The 20,916-nt window shown below is 46.0% G+C and overlaps 3 protein-coding genes and 1 long non-coding RNA gene across 7 annotated transcripts in view; 1 reads left to right on the top strand and 3 right to left on the bottom strand.

Moving 5' to 3' along the window:
* Nucleotides 1-20,916, bottom strand: part of LOC127009246 (mucin-12-like) — a 75,918-nt gene continuing 55,002 nt past the window's right edge. Inside the window, exons 1-2 of one of the 4 annotated variants that reach the window (XM_050882123.1) lie at nucleotides 3,190-3,304; nucleotides 1-1,230 (exon numbers count right to left, since the gene is read on the bottom strand). In XM_050882123.1, coding sequence (XP_050738080.1) covers nucleotides 24-1,226 — 1,203 coding nt within the window. In that variant the 5' untranslated portion in view covers nucleotides 1,227-1,230; nucleotides 3,190-3,304 and the 3' untranslated portion in view covers nucleotides 1-23. Of the gene's footprint in view, nucleotides 1,231-1,397; nucleotides 2,675-3,189; nucleotides 3,346-20,916 lie in introns of those variants that run through there. The other 3 variants (XM_050882126.1, XM_050882122.1, XM_050882125.1) reach the window with 3 other exon arrangements.
* On the top strand, nucleotides 359-10,331 carry LOC127009251 (uncharacterized). Its single transcript, XR_007761742.1, has 2 exons — nucleotides 359-507; nucleotides 10,145-10,331. It is a non-coding gene; the product is annotated as an uncharacterized LOC127009251 (long non-coding RNA).
* On the bottom strand, nucleotides 9,415-14,512 carry LOC127009249 (uncharacterized). The gene is made up of 2 exons (XM_050882131.1): nucleotides 14,347-14,512; nucleotides 9,415-10,849 (listed from the first exon to the last, which is right to left on the bottom strand). The coding sequence occupies exon 2, from the start codon at nucleotides 10,846-10,848 to the stop codon at nucleotides 9,658-9,660; it is 1,191 nt and encodes a 396-aa protein (XP_050738088.1). The 5' UTR covers nucleotide 10,849; nucleotides 14,347-14,512; the 3' UTR covers nucleotides 9,415-9,657.
* LOC127009247 (uncharacterized) overlaps nucleotides 10,976-20,916 on the bottom strand; it is an 18,176-nt gene continuing 8,235 nt past the window's right edge. The window contains exon 2 of the mRNA XM_050882128.1: nucleotides 10,976-11,860. Within this exon, the coding sequence (XP_050738085.1) occupies nucleotides 11,123-11,860 (738 nt within the window). The 3' untranslated portion in view covers nucleotides 10,976-11,122. The remainder of the gene's footprint in view (nucleotides 11,861-20,916) is intronic.

The following is a 20,916-nucleotide window of genomic DNA, read 5'->3' on the forward strand; positions in this document are numbered from 1 at the left end:
GTCGATCAAAATTAAAAAAAAAATTAGCCCAATGCATTAAAGCGCTGATCAGGGGTGGGATAGTTATATCCGGTGTTGCAATCGGGCTGGGTGGTACTTGTGGCCGTGATGGTGTTGACGACTCTGTTGTAGGTGGTGGAGGTGACATAATTGGTGTTGTAGACGGTGCTGGTGACGTACTGCGTGCGTGTCTGGCCAGGCTGCTGCTCGGTGCTGACGGCGGTGCGGGTGACTGTCACGTACTGCGTCTGGGCCGGCAGGTTTTGGGTGGTGTAGATGGTTTGCTGCGAGTAGATGGTCGTGGGCACCACCTGCGTCGACACCTGGGTGCTGACCACCTGCTGGGGCACTGTGACCGTCCTGGTGTTGTACTGAGGCACCTGCTGCGTGCGGTAGACGGTGGACACCTGCTGCTGCACCGACGTGCTGGTGACGTACTGGGTCTGGGTGCTGGTGCGCACCACCTCCGAGTAGATGGTGGTAGTGACGGGCACCACCTGGGTGGAGGTGATGACTTGGGTCTGTCCCGGCTGGGTGATGGTTTGGGTGACGGCGTTAGTGCTGTAGACGGTGGTAGTGAGCACGACGTCCTGGCCGGGGATGACCGCGGTGGAGTATACGGTGCTGTACTGGGTGCTGTCGATGGTGCGTGTCTGTCCCGGGAGCTGCTGGGTACTGGTGACGTACTGTGTCCTGTAGACGGTGCTGACCACCTGCTGGGGCACTGTCTGGGTGGACACCACGTTCCTGGTGACGGTGGTGGGCACCTGCTGGATGCGCGTGGAGTACCTGGTCTCGTACTGGACCTGGGTGCGGACAGCCTCTTGTGTGCTAGTGACGTAGTTGACCTGAGCCGGAAGGGTGACCACCTGGGTGCGAGTGTTCTCCTGTGTGCGGGTTACCGTCACTGTCTGGTACACGATGGATGGGATCTGTTGGGTCCGTACCACCTCCGAAGTGACTGTCGTATATACTTGTTGCACGCTGACCGATGTCTCCGTGATGTACTGGACGTCGTTGTTATACACGGTGGAGGGAATCACCTGAGTAGAGTACTGGGTCTGCGTACGGTAGATCGTCGAGGGTTGGCACTCTTGGCGTGGTGGGAGGTATCCTTGAGACGACTCAAGGTTTACTTTGTTGCCCCAAACCTGCCGCCGTTGTCGCTCCACCGAGGCTGAGAACGACAACCCCAGCAGCACAGACAGCAGTAGCAGCAGCTTCATTTTGCTGGAACATAAAACAATACGATGCAATCAAGAGTATTGTAGGCATAATACTCACATTATTTATGTAGTACATGGTACGTTGTTTTACTAAGTAATGCTTACCGTTTTAAGTGTATTTGTTTATGAATTTTGATAATCAGGTGTTTATGACGGAGGAAAAACGATGGATACAAGGTATGTTTTACTGAATGCTAACTTCGATATTAGAATCATAGATGCTGTAGAACATTGCGAAATCAATTCCTTTCAGCTAATTTTGAATCAAGGTTATCGGCTGAAATAAAAAAAAGTTATTTTAAAAGTTGAAAGCGTTTTGTGGTCTGTTGTAGTTGTATCCAGTCTGTCCGCAAGTCCCAGTGACGGTCCTGGTGACGGTGACCTGCTGTGGCTGGTTGACTGTCTGGTACACGACCTGCTGCTGCTGCTGAGTCTGCACCACCTGCTGGGTTACAACGCGGTCCTGGCCGGGGACTTGCACCACCGAGGTGCGGGTCACCTCCTGGGTCTGGTAGACGGGGGCGGGAGTGACATACTGGGTCTGGACCACCGTCTGCACCTGAGTGAAGGGCTGCACCTGGGTCCTGTAGATGGTGGTGTAGATGGTGGTGGGCACCACCTGGGTCCGCACCACTTCTTGGGGAACAACCTGTGTCTGGACTTGGGTCTGAGTGACGACGTTGGTTTGGGTGACGACCTGCTCGCGAGTGGTGTAAGCGTTTTCGTAGCGGGTGTTGACGGAGGTGTAGGGGATGACCTGCTGGCGTTGGACCACGCTAGTGCTGACAACGTCCCGGCCTCGGACCACGCTTGTCTGAACCACCTGACGCACGCTGGTGGAGGTGACGTAGCGGGTGTTACCGGGTTGTTGTTGGCGGACCACGGAGGTCTGGACCACGGTCTGCACGCGGGTACGGACCACATCCGGTCCAGGTACTGAGACATACTGTGTTTGCTGCACCGCCTGTGTCTGGTAGTTGATGACAGGGGTGTTAACTGTCTGAACCTGTGTGCGTGTGACTTCTACAGGCACAACCTGTGTCTGCACCTGAGTCTGGGTGACGTAGCTGACTTGAGGCACGACACGGGTCGTGGTGATGTACTGAACCTCTTGGCGAGGAGGGCTGGGCACGGTCTGGGTTACCACTCGGTCAGAAACGACGTTGGTCGTACTCTGGATGACACTTGTTTCAATTTGTGGAATTGTCTGGACTCTTGTATTGTATATTGTGGTTGGCACGACCTGTGGTCTAACAATGGTTGTGGTAATATACTGCGTATCAACTTGGTCGACAGTCTGGACGGCAATGGATGTTTGAACGCGAGTATCATACACCTCAGAGGTGATCGTCTCACAAACTGGATCTGGTCTGGGTGGAAGATAACCTCCCTGGGGCAAGGCAGAGGCCAGGGCGGCCAGCAGCAGCGTCGCCGTCAAGCGCCACATCCTGCAACAAAGAGAAATTCCACAGGTTAGAGCAGCGGTGATTGGAACCCCCGCGTCTCGCCAACTCATTTGGGAATAAAGTCCAATCACGCGCCGCTCCCCTGTGCAATTTCTCCGTGCCTTGTGGGTTGTGGGCCGACCTGTGAGGACTTTATTGCCCAGATGAGCCGAGAGACGCAAATGAAGTATTTTTCATTCATCACTGACGAGTGATTGAGTTTTTCTCATTGTAGGTATTTAATGTTACTCAACTTACACCTTGGGAGGAGGCATTAGAGATCGTGTTCTTGCATCGTGTTTGTGGGACTAAAGTGTGATTGAAGTTATTTTTTGATAGATTAGGAACTGCTAAGAAGATTTCATGATCTTGATTACTGAATAACATATGCACACCTTCAAATTTTTAGCCAAGAAGTATACTTGGTAAATCTGCAACACACCATTCTCACTAAAGTTATAATAATGTTTGGAGATAAAACAGACCAAGCCATCTCAGCTACACCTCCCATCACGTACCTTTTTTTCTTTGCTCGGTGGGAGGAGAGTAACAAGGAGGAGTCCACGAAGGGATGAGAGAAGTGAACTGTGCCCTGGTCTGCATGACGCTCATCTTTTATACGGCTTCTTGACGGAGGACGCTCCCTCACTCTCTCTCTTTCTCTCTCCCTACCCCTCTTCCCTCCCCCGCTGAGGAAGGTCGCGCAGAACAGAAAGGATAGCAAACACTGCTAACCAAATCTCTTCCCTTTCGCTGTGCCCCCGAGGGAGTGTCTCTCTTCAAACAGTGTGAATCGAGGCGTCTTCTTGCCACTTTCTTAACGTTTATTCTCCTCCACGTCAGTCTCGTTTGTTTTGTCTGCCTGTCGAAATGCTGAGCTGTCTGTGCACCCTTGTCGCCTGCCTGTCTCTGTGTCTGAATGGGTCTGCTCGTCTCTCTATATGTGTTTATTTTTGTTTTTGTCTGTGTGGCTAGCTGGCATTGCATCTCTCTCTCTCTCTCTCTCTCTCTCTCTCTCTCTCTCTCTCTCTCTCTCTCTCTCTCTCTCTCTCTCTCTCTCTCTGTCTCACACGCTCTCTCTCTCTCTCTCTCTCTCTCTGCCGTCCACCGGGATTAAGTTTACTTAACTGCTTTGGAATTTTCGAAATTAAAAAAAACAGCTTAGCAAAGAATAATAATAACACACACACACACACACACACACACACACACATACACACACACACACACACACACACACACATACATACATATATATATATATATATATATATATATATATATATATATATATATATATATATATATATATATACACACACCCACCTGGGGAAGGTAAACTGTGGTAACCCGGATGTCACACTGGCCCTGTGTCCCGGGGTAATGGGCTCCCTCCCATCACAGGCTCAAGGGCCAATGTTACGGAGATGAGCACCGAGGCCATGTGCTGCTACAGCCTATGCCCTCAACTTTACTATATATATATATATATATATTTATATATATATATATATATATATATATATATATATATATATATATATATATATATATATATATATATATATATATATATATATATATTTTTTTTTTCGGCATGTGGTTGTTTAAATGGATCTTTTAAGTACAAGTGGTTATTGTTACCCATTTGTATCCGAAAGTCCCGTATCCGGACATGCTGCTGATTTTACGGATTCTAGACTTTGGCTGCATTACGTCCGTGTCCGGACATAAAGCTCTTACATTACTGGTTGGGCCGGCCTACAGATTAGAAAAAAAAAAGAATCGGCTCGTCAGCTGCCCATCCTCTCCTGACACGCACTGAAACTGCCCCACCAACTCTGCAGCTTTCAGTATCAAAATTATAGAGTAGGCTACTGTTTTTTGTTTTTCGATTTTTTTGTTTATTCATTTCTATCCTAGTGTCTAGCATTACACTGGACAATCGTGTGTGTGCATTAATCTCTAATTACTGCAACTTAGAGACGGAGGAACACTCCCAAAATTTAATGGGGGGGGGGGGGTGATAGTTACTGTAAGTATCGTGTTGTCAGGGTGTGTCTGGATATTGTTCCGTATCCAAATGTCCTCCAAAGCTGGATTGACCGAAGGCTCTTTTATTTTGGATACGAAAGGAATTATTGTTTTTAATTGCGAATTCGTGGTCAGTAGCAATATCTGGGAAAGATGTTTGTAAAAATGTTTAGGTTATTTTATCTGCCATAGTGACGTTAAAGATAACGTATTTCAATATATATATATATATATATATATATATATATATATATATATATATATATATATATATATATATATATATATATATATATATATATATATATATATATATATATATGTGTGTGTGTGTGTGTGTGTGTGTGTGTGTGTGTGTGTGAGGCGGTGACTGAGAGGTTGGCGTTCTGGCGACGCGTCCAGGAGGACGAGGGTTCGCGTCCCGCCCGTCGCCACAAGCTGGGATTTTTTAGTCATCGCCGAGTGGCCTAAGACTACCCACATACTATCCTGAGGACCACCTATCAATCCAGACTCCAGATTCGCTCTCTAAAAAGAGGATTTAAGATGAGCTTCGGGGGGACAACATGAGCCAAGTAAGATGGCGCCACTATAAAACACTTGCTTGCGCCATAACGGGCCTGCTCCGACCATCAGGCCACATCAAGAAAGCCTACTAGCGTCATAGACCGAAACGTAATATACGTATATATTACACTGGACAATCGTGTGTGCATTAATCTCTAATACTGCAACTAGAGACGGAGAAACCAACTCCCTCTATATATATATATATATATATATATATATATATATATATATATATATATATATATATATATATATATATATATATTTATTTATTTATATATATATTTGTATATATTTATATTTGACTTTAAAGTTTCTTCTTCTTCTTTTTCTTCTTCCTCCTCCTTTTTCTTTTTCTTTTTCTCTTTGTTCTTTTTTCTTTCTACTACTACTACTACTACTACTACTACTACTACCTCATCATCTTGTTAGGAAGGGCGGAGTGTGGGCGTCAGGGAAAGACATGCCTTGGAAACGTGACCCTTAAGTCAAGGGGAAAAAGGAACCCTTAATGGCCCCGTCAACATAGTGAACACCTACCCGGCCATCCCCACCACCTATCCTGCACCTTGACCTTCCCTACGTAGCAGCGCCTGTGTTTATTCTGCTCGGTATGTACAGGGAAGGTTACGCGGTGAGGATCGGCGAAAGTACGATAAAAGTATGAATGTTTACCTGGTGCTACTTTGAGACAGTACAAAAGGGCTGAGTCTGTCCATTCACCTTCACCTCCTGCTATGTAAACAGACGCAGGCAGTGGTGCCGCTTCTTGCAAGGGTGTAACTTCCTTGGACGCCGATAGAGCTGTTGCTGTTAACTGTCGCGGCGAGGCTTAGCTGATAATGAAGAGCAAATCGTCAGTTTTTGTGACGCAACTAAACTTTCATAAATATATTAATGAAAATTTGCAGTGATAAACGTGAAAGGTTCTGTTATATTGTTTCTAGCAATGCTACAGGTTTTATACTAATGAAAATATTTCGTTCGTTCATGGAAGTATTACTTTCAACTCCATTCTAACTTCCTACCTGTTGAACACACTCCCCACTCACCCCCTGTCCGCCACTGCTTCTCGCCACAGTCGCAAGCCTCCAACGCATGTATACGTGGACCTGTTCAGTAGTCTCTCCTGAACAGCACCCACTCATCAGCCATTTAAAATAGCCCTTCCCACTACCACCAGCATAACCATTCCCGAGCATCTTTACGCCCCCCAAAATTTCTCCTAGTTTCTCGCTCTCTTTTACTGGAAAGAGCTTAGCGCCCGCGCGCACACACACATACACACACAGAAAAAAAAACACCGCACACAAAAACATATAAACACACGCACAAACATATACACATATATAGACATACATACATACATTCGTACATGCATACATATATACATACATATATTCTTACATAACTTCATGCAAACACACACACACACACACACACACACACACACACACACCAGTTTTTTTTTAATTTAATCAAGTTGATTTTAATCACTGATTTAAATCAAGATTTAAATCAAATGATTAAAAAAAATCATTGATTTAAATCAAGATTTATATTGTTTGATTTTTTTTTTAATGTTATTGATTTAAATCTTGATCTTACTGCTGAGCAAGAACATAGAATGGAGACATAAACAAAGAAAACACTCTTTAACGTTGATATCAATATTTTCCTTGTCAACTTCACAAAAAAAAATTCCTGAGCTGATTAGTTCATTATATAATTTTATATTTTCCGTCAGCCACACCAGGTCCGTCCAGTGTCCTGAGCAGAACAAAACACTGACCGTCTTTCTCGCGGTATCTTGCTGACGCAGAGTGATGGTTTCAAAAGTATTTTACAAAATAAAGCACATGTTCTTTTATGTTCCCATTTTCCAAACCATGAGCCAATACATCTAGAATGTGTGCAGTGAAATCATGGGTTACCAACTTCAGTTCATTTGCTTGTTGTAACTGTTTTCTCATCTTGTTGAAAACGGCTGGATTGTATTCTTAAGTCTGACCCCATATAGCAAGTTTTTACCCCTTGGATCTTTTTTTTTATATGCCTCCGTGGTCTAGTGGTTAGCGTGCCTTGCTACGAATCCGCGGCCCTGGGTTCGAATCCCGACCTGGCCCGTCAGCGTGCTGCTCACCCAGCTGCTCATCCTCCCTTTCGGGCTGGTCGATAAATGGGTACCTGAGGAAACCTGGGGAAGGTAAACTGTCGTAACCCGGATGTTATGCTGACCCTGTCATGGGGTGATGGGTTCTTCCCACCAATGGTTAAGGGCCAGTGCCACGGAGATGAGCACTGCGGCCACGCTCAGCTGTAGCGTATGCTCCCATCTTTACTCTTTTGGTTGGTCCCAGCCAATTGGAGACGCAGGGAACTGTTTTATAGTGCCGCCATCTTGCTTGGCTAATCCCCCTCCCCCCGAGCTTCACTTGGTCCTCTTTATAGAGTTTGGCTGGAGTCCGGTTGATGGGCAGTCATGAGGACAGCATGTGGGTAGTCTTGGGCCCCTCCCAACACTCAAATGAACTAAAGAAAAGCTATTAAAAAAGACAAAAAACACCAAATATAGGAAGTGGCAGTGAAGGAAATATTTGAAATATATACCCCTATTTTTCAAAGAATCACTTCACATACTTACATGGATCACCCACAGCCTTTTCTGATACTTTAATTTGAAGCTGCATTCATCTTTCTTTGTGCAATTTCAGTCAGGACATGTTCAAAACATGACATGATCTGGTTAGACTGTTAAGAGACTAGACAGAGTTGTGGTGTGGTGCTGGCCAGTGGCTGGCTGGCTTCGGATGGTCAGTCTTAGGACGCCTCAAACAGCCAGCCAGGTTACTTATCATGATGAAATATGATATAAGAATACGTACTCCAACAAGTATTTGAAAGTAATATAGAAAATATAAAGGTTTACATTCATTTAATTATTTTCATTAATAATGAAAAACAAAAAAATCGATTTAAATAAAATAATCTGATTTAAATAAAAAGAATCCGATTTAAAAAAAAAAAAAATCAACAACCTTGACACACACACACACACACACACACACACACACACACACACACACACACAAGAAAAAAAAATCGGAGCTTAGAAGTTATCATTAAGCTGTATTTGCTCTGGTTAGGCCTCACCTGGGCTATGCTGTTCAGTTTGGGTGTCCCAGTCACAAGAAATATATACATTCACGTGAAGCAATACAGAGGAGAATGACCAAAATGACCTAAATGACGACTTAAATCTTACCGTAGAAAGGATAAAGCGACTCAGTTTGCACTCTTTGGAAAGACATAGACTACGTTGGGATTTAATTTGTGTTCAAATGGGGATTAGCAAGGACGATTTATATGAAGTACATATATTAACAACTGATGTTAGAATATTCAGTAACAAGTATATATGTGTTGGAGAAATTCAAGTTCAGGAAAGAAATAGGGAAAAACTGGTTCACGAAGAGTGGTTGATGAGTGGAACGATCTGAATAGCTAACAAATGTGGACGGAAGATACTTTTTTAGCAATCCATCTTCAGGACCTGCCTTGTGTAGGCCGTCTGGCCTTTTGTAGTCTCCGTATATTCAAACACATACGTATATTTACGTACACACACACACACACACACACACACACACACACACACACACACACACACACACACACCACTCCGTACCTCGGTGGTTTAAAGCTCTGAATTGCCAGGCTTCGTGGCCTGGCAGGCAGAGGTTCGAGCCTCGTTCAGGCCGTGATTTTTCTGTTAACACAGAGTGGTTACTGTCCCCCCTTTAGGTGTGGTGTGGGAAGGTCCCGGTAGTACCCAGAGATCGACTTGAATGAGCCTTGCTCTTGTCGGGCGGGTACCTACTTGCTGGCGGTTGCGATTCCATCTCGTGATCAGGACGTGGTGGTGGTGAATTAAACACACACACACACACACACACACACACACACACACACACACATATACACACACACACACACTTTTGCACAACACACACACACACACACACACACACACACACACACACACACACACACACACACACACACACACACACACACACACACACACACACACACACACACACATACATATCTGATACGTGAAATGCAGCTTTGAGAAATCCGTTTGTATTTATTTTATTTTGTATTAAATACCATATAAATGAGGACTCGGGTTGAAGCATACCCTTGTATTACGATACAGTTGTTAGTTGGAGATGGTATGGGAATGTCGACCAAGGAGCAGACCTGAAGCCACCTGATGCATCGACGAAGAGAGGAAGGCTCCTAAAGGCCAATAAAAAAGTCGGCGTTCAGCAAAATGAAGCTGCTGGCCGCCGCTTTTAATCTCTGCACTTTTTCTATCAACGTCCCAAGGCATTGAAGGGCCTTGCCGGTGCATTGTAGTTGTAGCCAGTTTTGCAGTCAGGTTGGACAGTGGTGGAGGCCGTGATGGTGTTGACGATTCTGCTGTAGGTGGTGGAGGTGACATAGTTGGTGTTGTAGACGACGCTGGTGACGTACTGCGTGCGTGTCTGGCCAGGCTGCTGCTGGGTGCTGACGGCGGTGCGGGTGACTGTCACGTACTGCGTCTGGGCCGGCAGGTTTTGGGTGGTGTAGATGGTTTGCTGCGAGTAGATGGTCGTGGGCACCACCTGCGTCGACACCTGGGTGCTGACCACCTGCTGGGGCACTGTGACCGTCCTGGTGTTGTACTGAGGCACCTGCTGCGTGCGGTAGACGGTGGACACCTGCTGCTGCACCGACGTGCTGGTGACGTACTGGGTCTGGGTGCTGGTGCGCACCACCTCCGAGTAGATGGTGGTGGTGACGGGCACCACCTGTGTGGAGGTGATGACTTGGGTCTGTCCCGGCTGGGTGATGGTTTGGGTGACGGCGTTGGTCCTGTAGACGGTGGTAGTGAGCACGACGTCCTGGCCGGGGATGACCGCGGTGGAGTATACGGTGCTGTACTGGGTGCTGTCGATGGTGCGTGTCTGTCCCGGGAGCTGCTGGGTACTGGTGACGTACTGTGTCCTGTAGACGGTGCTGACCACCTGCTGGGGCACTGTCTGGGTGGACACCACGTTCCTGGTGACGGTGGTGGGCACCTGCTGGATGCGCGTGGAGTACCTGGTCTCGTACTGGACCTGGGTGCGGACAACCTCCTGAGTGCGAGTGACGTAGTTGATCTGAGGCGGGAGGGTGACCACCTGCGTGCGGGTGTTCTCCTGTGTGCGGGTTACCGTCGCCGTCTGGTACACTACGGACGGGATCTGTTGAGTCCGCACCACCTCAGAGTAGATGGTGGTGTAGACTGGTTGTTGTCTGTAGTCAGTTTTAGTGATATACTCTATGTCATTGTTATAGACGGTCGAAGGGATCACTTGAGTGGAGTATTGTGTCTGTGTGCGATAGATGGTAGACGGGACGCACGATCCAGGAGGAGGAGGCAGGTACCCATTCAGCTCATTGCCGAACAACTGCCTTCGCTGTCTTTCTACCGTGGCCCCGACAGTGCAACCCACGAGCAGTGACAGCAGCAGCACCTTCATTCTGAAAGTCATACAAACGTTTACATAATACATTCTCATGCTATATAATTCATATATCAATCAGTGAAGATAAATTTTACTTACCACTGAAAAAAGTTAAGGTAAATTTTTGACTGAAATCGTGATGTAATATTATTAGTTTATTCCTTAGAATATAAATACAAAATGTATGCTTCTTGAGTGTTAGGGTCATTTTTACGTAGAAAATGCACCTCTTTCATTTGTATGGTATTCAATTACATTAATAATGATGTTATATTAATCCGATTCATCTTTAGAAGTTAAAGGGCACAGCTGGCCTATCGTAGTTATATCCAGTCTGTCCGCAAGTTCCAGTGACGGTCCTGGTGACGGTAACCTGTTGGGGCTGAGTAACTGTCTGGTACACGACCTGCTGCCGCTGCTGAGTCTGTACCACCTGCTGAGTAACAACGCGGTCCTGGCCGGGGACTTGCACCACCGAGGTGCGGGTCACCTCCTGGGTCTGGTAGACGGGGGCGGGAGTGACATACTGGGTCTGGACCACCGTCTGCACCTGGGTGAAGGGCTGCACCTGGGTCCTGTAGATGGTGGTGTAGATGGTGGTGGGCACCACCTGGGTCCGCACCACCTCTTGAGGAACAACCTGTGTCTGGACTTGGGTCTGAGTGACGACGTTGGTGCGGGTGACGACCTGCTCGCGAGTGGTGTAAGCGTTTTCGTAGCGGGTGTTGACGGAGGTGTAGGGGATGACCTGCTGGCGCTGGACCACGCTAGTGCTGACAACGTCCCGGCCTCGGACCACGCTTGTCTGAACCACCTGACGCACGCTGGTGGATGTGACGTAGCGGGTGTTACCGGGCTGCTGCTGGCGGACCACGGAGGTCTGGACCAAGGTCTGCACGCGGGTACGGACCACATCCGGTCCGGGCACAGATACATACTGTGTTTGCTGCACCGCCTGTGTCTGATAGTTGACGACAGGGGTGTTAACTGTCTGAACCTGTGTGCGAGTGACTTCTACAGGCACAACCTGTGTCTGCACTTGAGTCTGGGTGACGTAGCTGACTTGAGGCACGACACGGGTCGTGGTGATGTACTGAGTCTGTTGGCGAGGAGGGCTGGGCACTGTCTGGGTTACCACGCGGTCATTGGTTCGGTATATGGTCGTCTGGACCTCACTGGTCTGGTACGTGACTTGGGTCTGGACATTGGTCCGATATATCGTGGTGGGGATAACCTGCTCTCTGACAAGAGTTGTCGTAACATACCGGGTGTCGACCCGGTCAATGGTTTGAACGACTACGGAAGTTTGGTATCGAGTATCGATCACCGCGGAGGTGACCGGCTCACAGACGGTGTTCGGTGGAGGTGGTAGGTAATCGTAGCCCTGAGGTAAAGCTGAAGAGAGGGCGGCCAGCAGCAGCGTCGCCGTTAAGCGCCACATCCTGCAACAAAGAGAAATTCCACAGGTTAGAGCAGCGGTGATTGGAACCCCCGCGTCTCGCCAACTCATTTGGGAATAAAGTCCAATCACGCGCCGCTCCCCTGTGCAATTTCTCCGTGCTTTGTGGGTTGTGGGCCGACCTGAGAGGACTTTATCGCCCAGATGAGCCGAGACACACTTACCTTACCATATTTTTGCTTTATTTGACTCTTGAGATGGATTTGCACTTGTGCAACAGATTGTCATTTGCACTTACCGTCCTATTTAAGTAGTAAGAGTTCTCCATATTTCTGATCGCAATTTTACACACACACACACACACACACACATATATATATATATATATATATATATATATATATATATATATATATATATATATATATATATATATATATATATATATATATATATATATATATATATATATATATATATATATATATATATATATATATATATATATATGTATGTATGTATGTATGTATGTATGTATGTATGTGTGTGTGTATGTGTGTACATATATACAATAATCCCGCTGTAAATAGGACCTCTATATTCCGGATATCGGATAAGTTTAACTATTTAGGGTTGAGGCTACATATCCGTAAATCGACCATAATTCGGGATACACGGTGAGTGTCCGGACAGCGTTTGGATGGATGTTGTAACTCAGACGCAAGATCTAGTTAATAACAAAGAATTTGGTGCGAGTCTGGACCGCGTCATTTCAGGGGACAGGCGTCAGTCTCGCACGTGCTGTCCATCCTGAACCCATATTGGCGCAGGGAGGAGGAACGCGGCCGCTCATTGGTTGATATTATATTTTAATCGTATCAACTCACACAGGCAATTGTTGAAATAATATTGATATTTAACGGTAATTTACATATGTTTGCACCAGATGGAACTCTTAACTTCTTCACCCGAAACTAGCTTTCCTTACACGCATAGCGCGCCTCATACTTCGATTAAAACGTTACAAACACCGCCACCCCGTCACACAAGACTACCTCAGAGCCGCAAAAAAATATATTAATACAGCTTTCTCTATTTCATCTTCCCTGTGGTGTCTTGATCTTTATTCAAGAATTAATCCGAATCGCTAGTAAGCTCTGGAACATCTTTGCTTGGGTACGCATGAGTTTTTAAACATCGGATATTTCTGATTTCACACACACACACACACACACACACACACACACACACACACACACACACACACACACACACACACACACACACACACACACACACACACACACACACACATTTATTGTTATAGCTATTTATTTTTACGAGCTTAGAATGAAAAGTAAAGGTATAGTGAGCCATCTGTGTTCAAAATGGTCTTTGGTTCAAGTTATGTTGACGTACCATGAATTCTAATCCTCTTGTAGTTCTCCAAAATATTACGTTTTTTTTTTTTTTTTTTTTTACATCACACACACCAAAAAAATCTTCACAACCTAATCGATTTACTTCTTGATGTTAGTGAACCAAGAAGATAAAACTCGCACAGTAAGTTTTGTATTGCCGGGCAGGACTCCCCAAATGGTGGCGCCGAGCCTCACAGTGGGGAGCCTCGTTTCGGGAAGACTTCTCGACCCGCCACGGAGGCCACTGCTGATCAGCGCCTCAGCTGCTCTACTGACACTACTTTCACTCTCGTTGTGGAGACTGACTGCGCACCGATATATATTCCTCGGGAAATGATAAACAATTATACTATTGATTAACGTTACTTCCTACGCCACGCATTCAAAGTTACTCTTTTTCAGAGCAGAGAGCTCTATCGTTTAACTTGGTATATGTCAAATCAACTCATTACAAGGTCTTAGTCGCATGTAATGATTTTTCTTTCACTTCGTTCTTCAAAATATCAATATCGTACCTTATTCTCTCACTTCAAACAATATCGATAAAGTATCTTGATTGCCTTTTCATTAGCCGGCCACCGCTGCTGATGCACGTTTACACAGCAAAGCGGGAGCAGGACGATCAGGTTTACTCTCCCTGCAGCGCACACCCTGTTCCCCTAACGCACCAACAGCTCGTTTCCTGTGACCCACCTCGTTGTGTTCCTGTAGGAGCTGAGCGGAGAAGAATATCAGCAGCGGCGAGGGCCTGAGCAACTCTCCCTTGCAAGGGGATAAGCCCCGTATTTATACTCTCGAGGTAGGCGGAGAAGGGCAGCAGGATGGGAGGAAGGACGCGAAGTGGAAGGGGAGGAGCGAGGGGAGGAGAGAAGGAGAGGGGAGGGAAGCGGAGTGGCGGGACGGGGGAGAATTCAGGGAGAGGAGGGGAGAAGGCCCGGGAGGGGAGGGACGTGGGGGAGGGACTGACGGAGGATGTGGGTTGGGAAAGGAGGGAAGGACTAAGAGAGGGGAGTGAAGGGGAAGGTGAGGGAGGGGTGGAGGGTACTGTGAGACGGGGGAAGGTGGAAATGGAAGAATGAGGGAGAGGGAGCGTGAGGGCTTCTGTTCTCATGGCTAACAACAATTCAGGTGGGATCTAAATGGGGTGTGCTCTTCCGACGCAGTCACACCCTCCTCACCTCACCCCACTGCTTGTCACCTCCCATTTGCTCTTTCAGCCAGTCAAGGGCAGCCGGAGCCATGTGTCTGGTGCATCTCCCTTCCTATACCCAGACACAGGATAGCTAAAAAAGATCTATGGTCATATGTCACTTTGTTGGATGTAGGCCGCCCTTGAATCTACGGTCACAGTACGTGCTTGTTTAGCAGGTACACAGCAGTGCTCATATTTCCATCTCGCTCCATTTCATCATCCAGTGAAAGTGTTAAAGTGGTCAGTGAACTCGTTGGAACAAGAATCCTGCGATCTTGTGTTAAGGTTCAGCGCACTGTCAACCCCACCACAACCCCTTGACGTGCTGCCCTTTTTTGCTCCTTGAGGCCCAGTGCGGCTTTCTTGCGTCGAGGCCCACATTACTGCCGACACCATCACGGCCACGCCACCACAACAGTTGCGGCGCCGCCCGTGTCTGCTCCTAAGTCCAGGCACGGCACACACCATGGCTATCACAAGCTTTGACTAGCTAGTAGCGAGTGTGTGTGTGTGTGTGTGTGTGTGTGTGTGTGTGTGTGTGTGTGTGTGTGTGTGTGTGTGTGTGTTCTCTGTCTGCCTGTCTGTCTTTTCTGTCTGTCTGTGTGCGCGTGTGCCAGTTGACCTAATCGAGACAACGGTGAATTCAACGAAGACAACAGTAGTGATCATGAGACCGAAGATGCTTATCAGAAAAAGTGGCCTTCATACAGAACAAAGGAGAAGAATGGGAGATGATACTCGTAAAAGATGTACAGAAACAGCTCATCGCGAGTGATGGGGGTGCCGATACGAGAAGGGAAGGAAAGAGAACAGTAGCGACGATGGTTGCGGCGGTTTTGGTGGTGATGATGATGGTTGAGGTGATGTTGATGGTCGCAATAGTGATGATAGTAGTGTTGATGCTCGTGGTGGTGGTGATGGTGATGGTAGTGGTGGGTCAAGTGATGGTGGAGGTGGTGGTGGTTGCGGTCGTGCTGTAAAATAAGATAATGAAAACAAAAGTAGTGAGAAAGAGGACGTCAGGTACTCCCATTAAATACAAGTACTGGTGGTGGTGTTCTTGGCTATGGTGGTTATGGTGGCGGGGTGGTAAAATGGGGGTGGGGTGGAGGGTATCCCGTTCGGTTGGGGGGGGGCAGAGGTTAATGGGTCAGTAGTTGCCCCTCCCTCCCTTCCTTCCCTTCTCTTCTTTCCTCTCGCTTTCGTCCCCAGGCGGGAATACCTCATGATTGCCACTTGTTCCCTGGATACTTCAAGGCACGCCGATTGTTCGCGACGACAGATTCACGAGGCAGGTGTCTTGATTGAAGGTGTGCTGAGTTCCAAGGTGCAAGGCCGGGCACTGACTGTAAGGAAGGGGAGGAGGCAGCAAGGGGTGTAGGGGAGACGTGAAAGGCTGGGTTGTGTTTGAGGGCATGGCGCAAGCAAGGGAGGAGCTTAGAGTGTGTGACGAAGAGGTAGGAAGCGCTTAGGCATGAGTGTACGTGTAAGACATAACAAACAGGGAGGTTGACAGTTAGGCGCATACTCATCTTCGGGACCTCGACAGACATAGGAACAGAAAGGAACCATCAGTGTCTTGAAATGTGAAACCCCATAACTTAGACTTTTCATTGGAGGTTCTGGATATGTTGGCCACGTTCATTATTTCGTGTAAATACAGGATCAAAAGAAGGTCTCCCATTTATTCATATGTATCTAGAGAGTTGGGGTTTGCTATATTCTTCCCCTATGTATACGTTTTGAGCCGAAACTAGACCTGCTTTAATCTTGTTCAACTTGTGCTCTTGTCTCGCTTTGGTTTTACTCGCGCGAACTTAAATCCAATGTACTAAGGCCTATAGTCTCAAACATTGCACCGCCTACATTCCCATATTTGATAATGCATCCTCCTCCCGAAACTGATTTCTCTATTTGGCCACTCTACTCTATTTAGAAGCAGTAAGTAGCGGGCTTTTTTTTCATTTTGTTTTCTTTTTTTTAACGCCCTTGCACTGTCTCCTCTGCTGTAAAACAAACAAAAAAAAATCTGTAGAGGTTGTGGGTATTTTTGCGGATACTTTTTACGACCTTAGTGATACTTTGCCAAGGCTTCTGCGCCATGAATGTGAGAAAAACCTCATGAGAACCCGACTGACCTCCTCTGTGGCCTTTGAAAAATATTAAAAAAGTTGTGAGAGATGAAAGCCTCTGGGAATACGGGGGCCTAAGAAGCAGGTTACGTACTCGGCGACAGCGTTACAAGTCTCGTTATTTCCCTTATTCAGTGTGAGTTACGACATCGCGACACTTCCTGCTTACCTTGGTGTGACAATGAGTTTCGTGCAGTCTGCCTTGAATCGTCTGTCCATCTCCCAAAATTGCTGCATTTTCGCCTCCCTCGTTTTGCCTCGTTATATTCGACGCATTCTCATTTTTTCGTTTTTTTATTTTTTATTTATTTTTTTTTTTTTTTTAGTCAGCCAGTGTTTCATCCATTCTGTGTATTTTTTTTTTTGTATTTCTTTCTTTTTTTCTCTTCTCTTTTATTTAATTTTCTTCGCTTCTCTTTTCGCTTCTGTTCTGTTCTCTTCTTTTCTCTCTTCTCTACTTTTTTCTCTCTCTCTCTCTCTCTCTCTCTCTCTCTCTCTCTCTCTCTCTCTCTCTCTCTCTCTCTCTCTCTCTCTCTCTCTCTCTCTCTCTCTCTCTCTCTCTCTCTCTCTCTCTCTCTCTCTCTCTCTCTCTCTCTCTCTCTCTCTCTCTCTCTCTCTCTCCCCACATAACCCACATTCCACCTTCATCCACCTTTCACTCCATCGTTAACCATCGTCTTCTGTCCTTCCTAGTTTTTGCCGCATCTTCGCTCAGCTCAGCCCTTCCTCCTTCCCTTTCACTGCCTCTTCCTCGTGTGTCTTTTTTTGGTTGGGGTCATAATCATAAATGCCTTCCCACATAGTCTCAGTTTCACCTTTTTCTGGGAGTCGTTTGTCCCGTCCCATAATTGTCTCGCCAGGAAGTAGAAAAAAGAAGGGTTACACATGCTAGAAATCCTTGATGAACTTCTGCGCGTGTGTGTGTGTGTGTGTGTGTGTGTGTGTGTGTGTGTGTGTGTTTTATAGTTACTCTTGCCTCGTGCCCAAAGGAAATAGCATGATGCACAGAATATCACAATCCATTCTTTATTTTTTTTCTCGTTTCTGTAGATTTTTTGAAAGATGAAATAAATAGATATATGATTAAGGTTGACTATTGTTTTTTTTTACCCAGTCGAGCTTAGCCACACAAAAAGATGTATCGTGAAAGTTTAATATTACGAAGAGATTAATCATCCTCTATATCAAAACTTCGCTCATTTATTTTCATTGTACGCACTTCGAAAAAAAAAATCCCATTTCGCCAATATGCAACAAAGAAAACATGTCCTAAAAAGAAAAAAGACAAATGTACCTTAAAAACAAGACTGCTGTCCCCTTTAGCAACACGTATATTAAGAAACAACCAACTTTTTATGCTGAAGGTTTCTGGTTTACCTTATTTTTTTTTATCCTTTCACTTTACCTTTCCTATGTGCAGCCCCATGGCACCCGCGGGCTACATTGAGGGCACTGTGCCGATGCGAGTCCAGGGGCGGCGCGGGAGTATATCATTGGGTTCATAGCTTCCTTTTACCTTGTCTTAGGACGCTGGGAACACTCGAGACGGAAAGGAAGATACATAAAGTCGAAAATAGAAATAAATGATCTTGTGGAAAATTATCAAAAGGAACATAGGGGGGGTGATGAACAGAGGGGAGGAAGAGCGGCTAAACAGGTTATGGAATAGGGAAGCAGTGAGATGTACGAGGATGGAGAAGAGGATAAGGAGGAAGAAAAAGCGAAAGTAGAGAAGGGGAAGGAGGAGGAGAAAGGGTTAAAAGAAGAGGAGGAAGAAAAAAAAGAGGAATAAAAGGAGAAAGAAAAAAAAGAGGAATAAAAGGAGAAAGAAAAGGAGATAGAGGAAGGGGAATACACGGAAGGAAAGAAAGAGTAGAAGGAAGAGGAAGAAGAAGAAGGAGGAGGAGGAGGAGGAGGAGGAGGAGTATTCTATATATTCGAAATACTTTCACTGTTGCTTGTAACCTGAGCATGCTTTGGGTATGAGGATGACCTGGCCTCTGTGTGTGTGTGTGTGTGTGTGTGTGTGTGTGTGTGTGTGTGTGTGTGTGTGTGTGTCTGTCTGTCTGTCTGTCTGTCTGTCTGTCTGTCTGTCTGTGTGTGTGTGTGTGTGTGTGTGTGTGTGTGTGTGTGTGTGTGTGTGTGTGTGTGTGTGTGTGTGTGTGTGTGTTTGTATGCCTGCGATTCTCCCTGCAGGCCAAAATATCTTCACACAGAACGATTTGGGAAAGAATGTGTAAATACTAAAACACACACACACACACACACACACACACACACACACACACACACACACACACACACACACACAGTTGCATCCGGCTTCTCATGAATAAAATCGTTACCAAGCATGACAGATTTCTTATTTTTATTTTTAGGTGAAGCAAGACCGTGTAATGCTTTGTTCTTTCTTCCATTTGCTTAATATTTCCATCAGATTTCAACGCAGGCATGCAAGTCATACCTCAATCATCATTAGTCGACCATTCTCTCTCTCTCTCTCTCTCTCTCTCTCTCTCTCTCTCTCTCTCTCTCTCTCTCTCTCTCTCTCTCTCTCTCTCTCTCTCTCTCTCTCTCTCTCTCTCTCTCTCTCTCTCTCTCTCTCTCTCTCTCTCTCTCGCAACACAATCATGGGGCTGCTACTGTTATACTTTTACCGCCACGTCTCTGTTTATATTAGCAGCAGCAGGCAGGGAGAAAGGGAGAGTGAGAGGATGGAGGGAGGAAGGCAAGGGAAGGCAAGGGTGTGGGAACTAACGGAGAAAGGGTAACAGACAGGAGGGTTGAGGGGTCGGCAGGGAGGGACACACAGGCAAAGGGGTAAACAGGAGGCGTAGAAGCAAGGAAAGAAAGAGTCAGAAAATGTAAGGAAGGAATAGAGGGATGAACAGAAAAATGGAGGATTGGGAGATGAGAAAGTAGGAATGTGCTAGGAAGAAGAACTACAAAGGAAAGAAGGAAATTTGGTAAAGAAGAGGAATAAAAGAAGGAAGGTAAATGTCAAAGGTAGGAACAGAGTGATCTTGAGACGGGGAAGAGAAAGTGGGAACAGGGAAGAATAAGACAGTGAAAAATAGATAAAAAAAAGAGAAGGGACAGAGGTTGCGTGGGAAAGGGAAAGAGAGGATGGAAGGGAAGAGGGATATGAATAAGATATTGAGGAAGAATAATAAAGAAGAGATGGAAGATATTTAGATGGAAACATGGAGGAAGAATAGGAGGAGGAGGAAAAGAAAGAAAAGCGGATAAGGAAAAAACAACTGAATAATGGATTTTACCTGGAGAGAGAGAGAGAGAGAGAGAGAGAGAGAGAGAGATGTGGAAAGAGTGAATGAGAAATGAAGATAATGTGAAAAATATGAAAAGCAGGAAAGAAGAAATGGAGGAAGACTAGAAAGAGAAGGAGGAGGAGGAGGAGGAGGGCATTAAGATGGAAAAGAGGAGTGGATGACGGTGCTTGGAAGGCGAAAAGGAAGTAGGAAGGAGGGATGATAAGCGAGGAGTCATTGTTTGCATTGGTTAGGAGGAGTTGTCCATCTTGAAGCTCTACCTCATGTTTACTCTGGCACTCATTGTCTGTTGCTGCCTCTCCTCTGGGCTCCGTGTCAATAATAGTAATAATAGTAATAATAATAGTGATGATAATATTAGTATTGTCATTGATTATCCTTTATCAGTTGGAATTCTACGTAGTTTCAGGAAGTTATAGTTTCAAGTGCTTATTTTTTATTGCAATGTGTGTATTTTTTTGTGTGTATTTGTGTGTGTGTGTGTGTGTGTGTGTGTGTGTGTGTGTGTGTGTGTGTGGTTTCCGTAGCTGTCTCAGTGTTTCTCTCTCTCTCTCTCTCTCTCTCTCTCTCTCTCTCTCTCTCTCTCTCTCTCTCTCTCTCTCTCTCTCTCTCTCTCTCTCTCTCTCTCTCTCTCTCTCTCTCTCTCTCT

The sequence above is a fragment of the Eriocheir sinensis genome, chromosome 40 (genome assembly GCF_024679095.1).
Source record: "Eriocheir sinensis breed Jianghai 21 chromosome 40, ASM2467909v1, whole genome shotgun sequence".
Lineage (NCBI taxonomy): Eukaryota > Metazoa > Arthropoda > Malacostraca > Decapoda > Varunidae > Eriocheir > Eriocheir sinensis.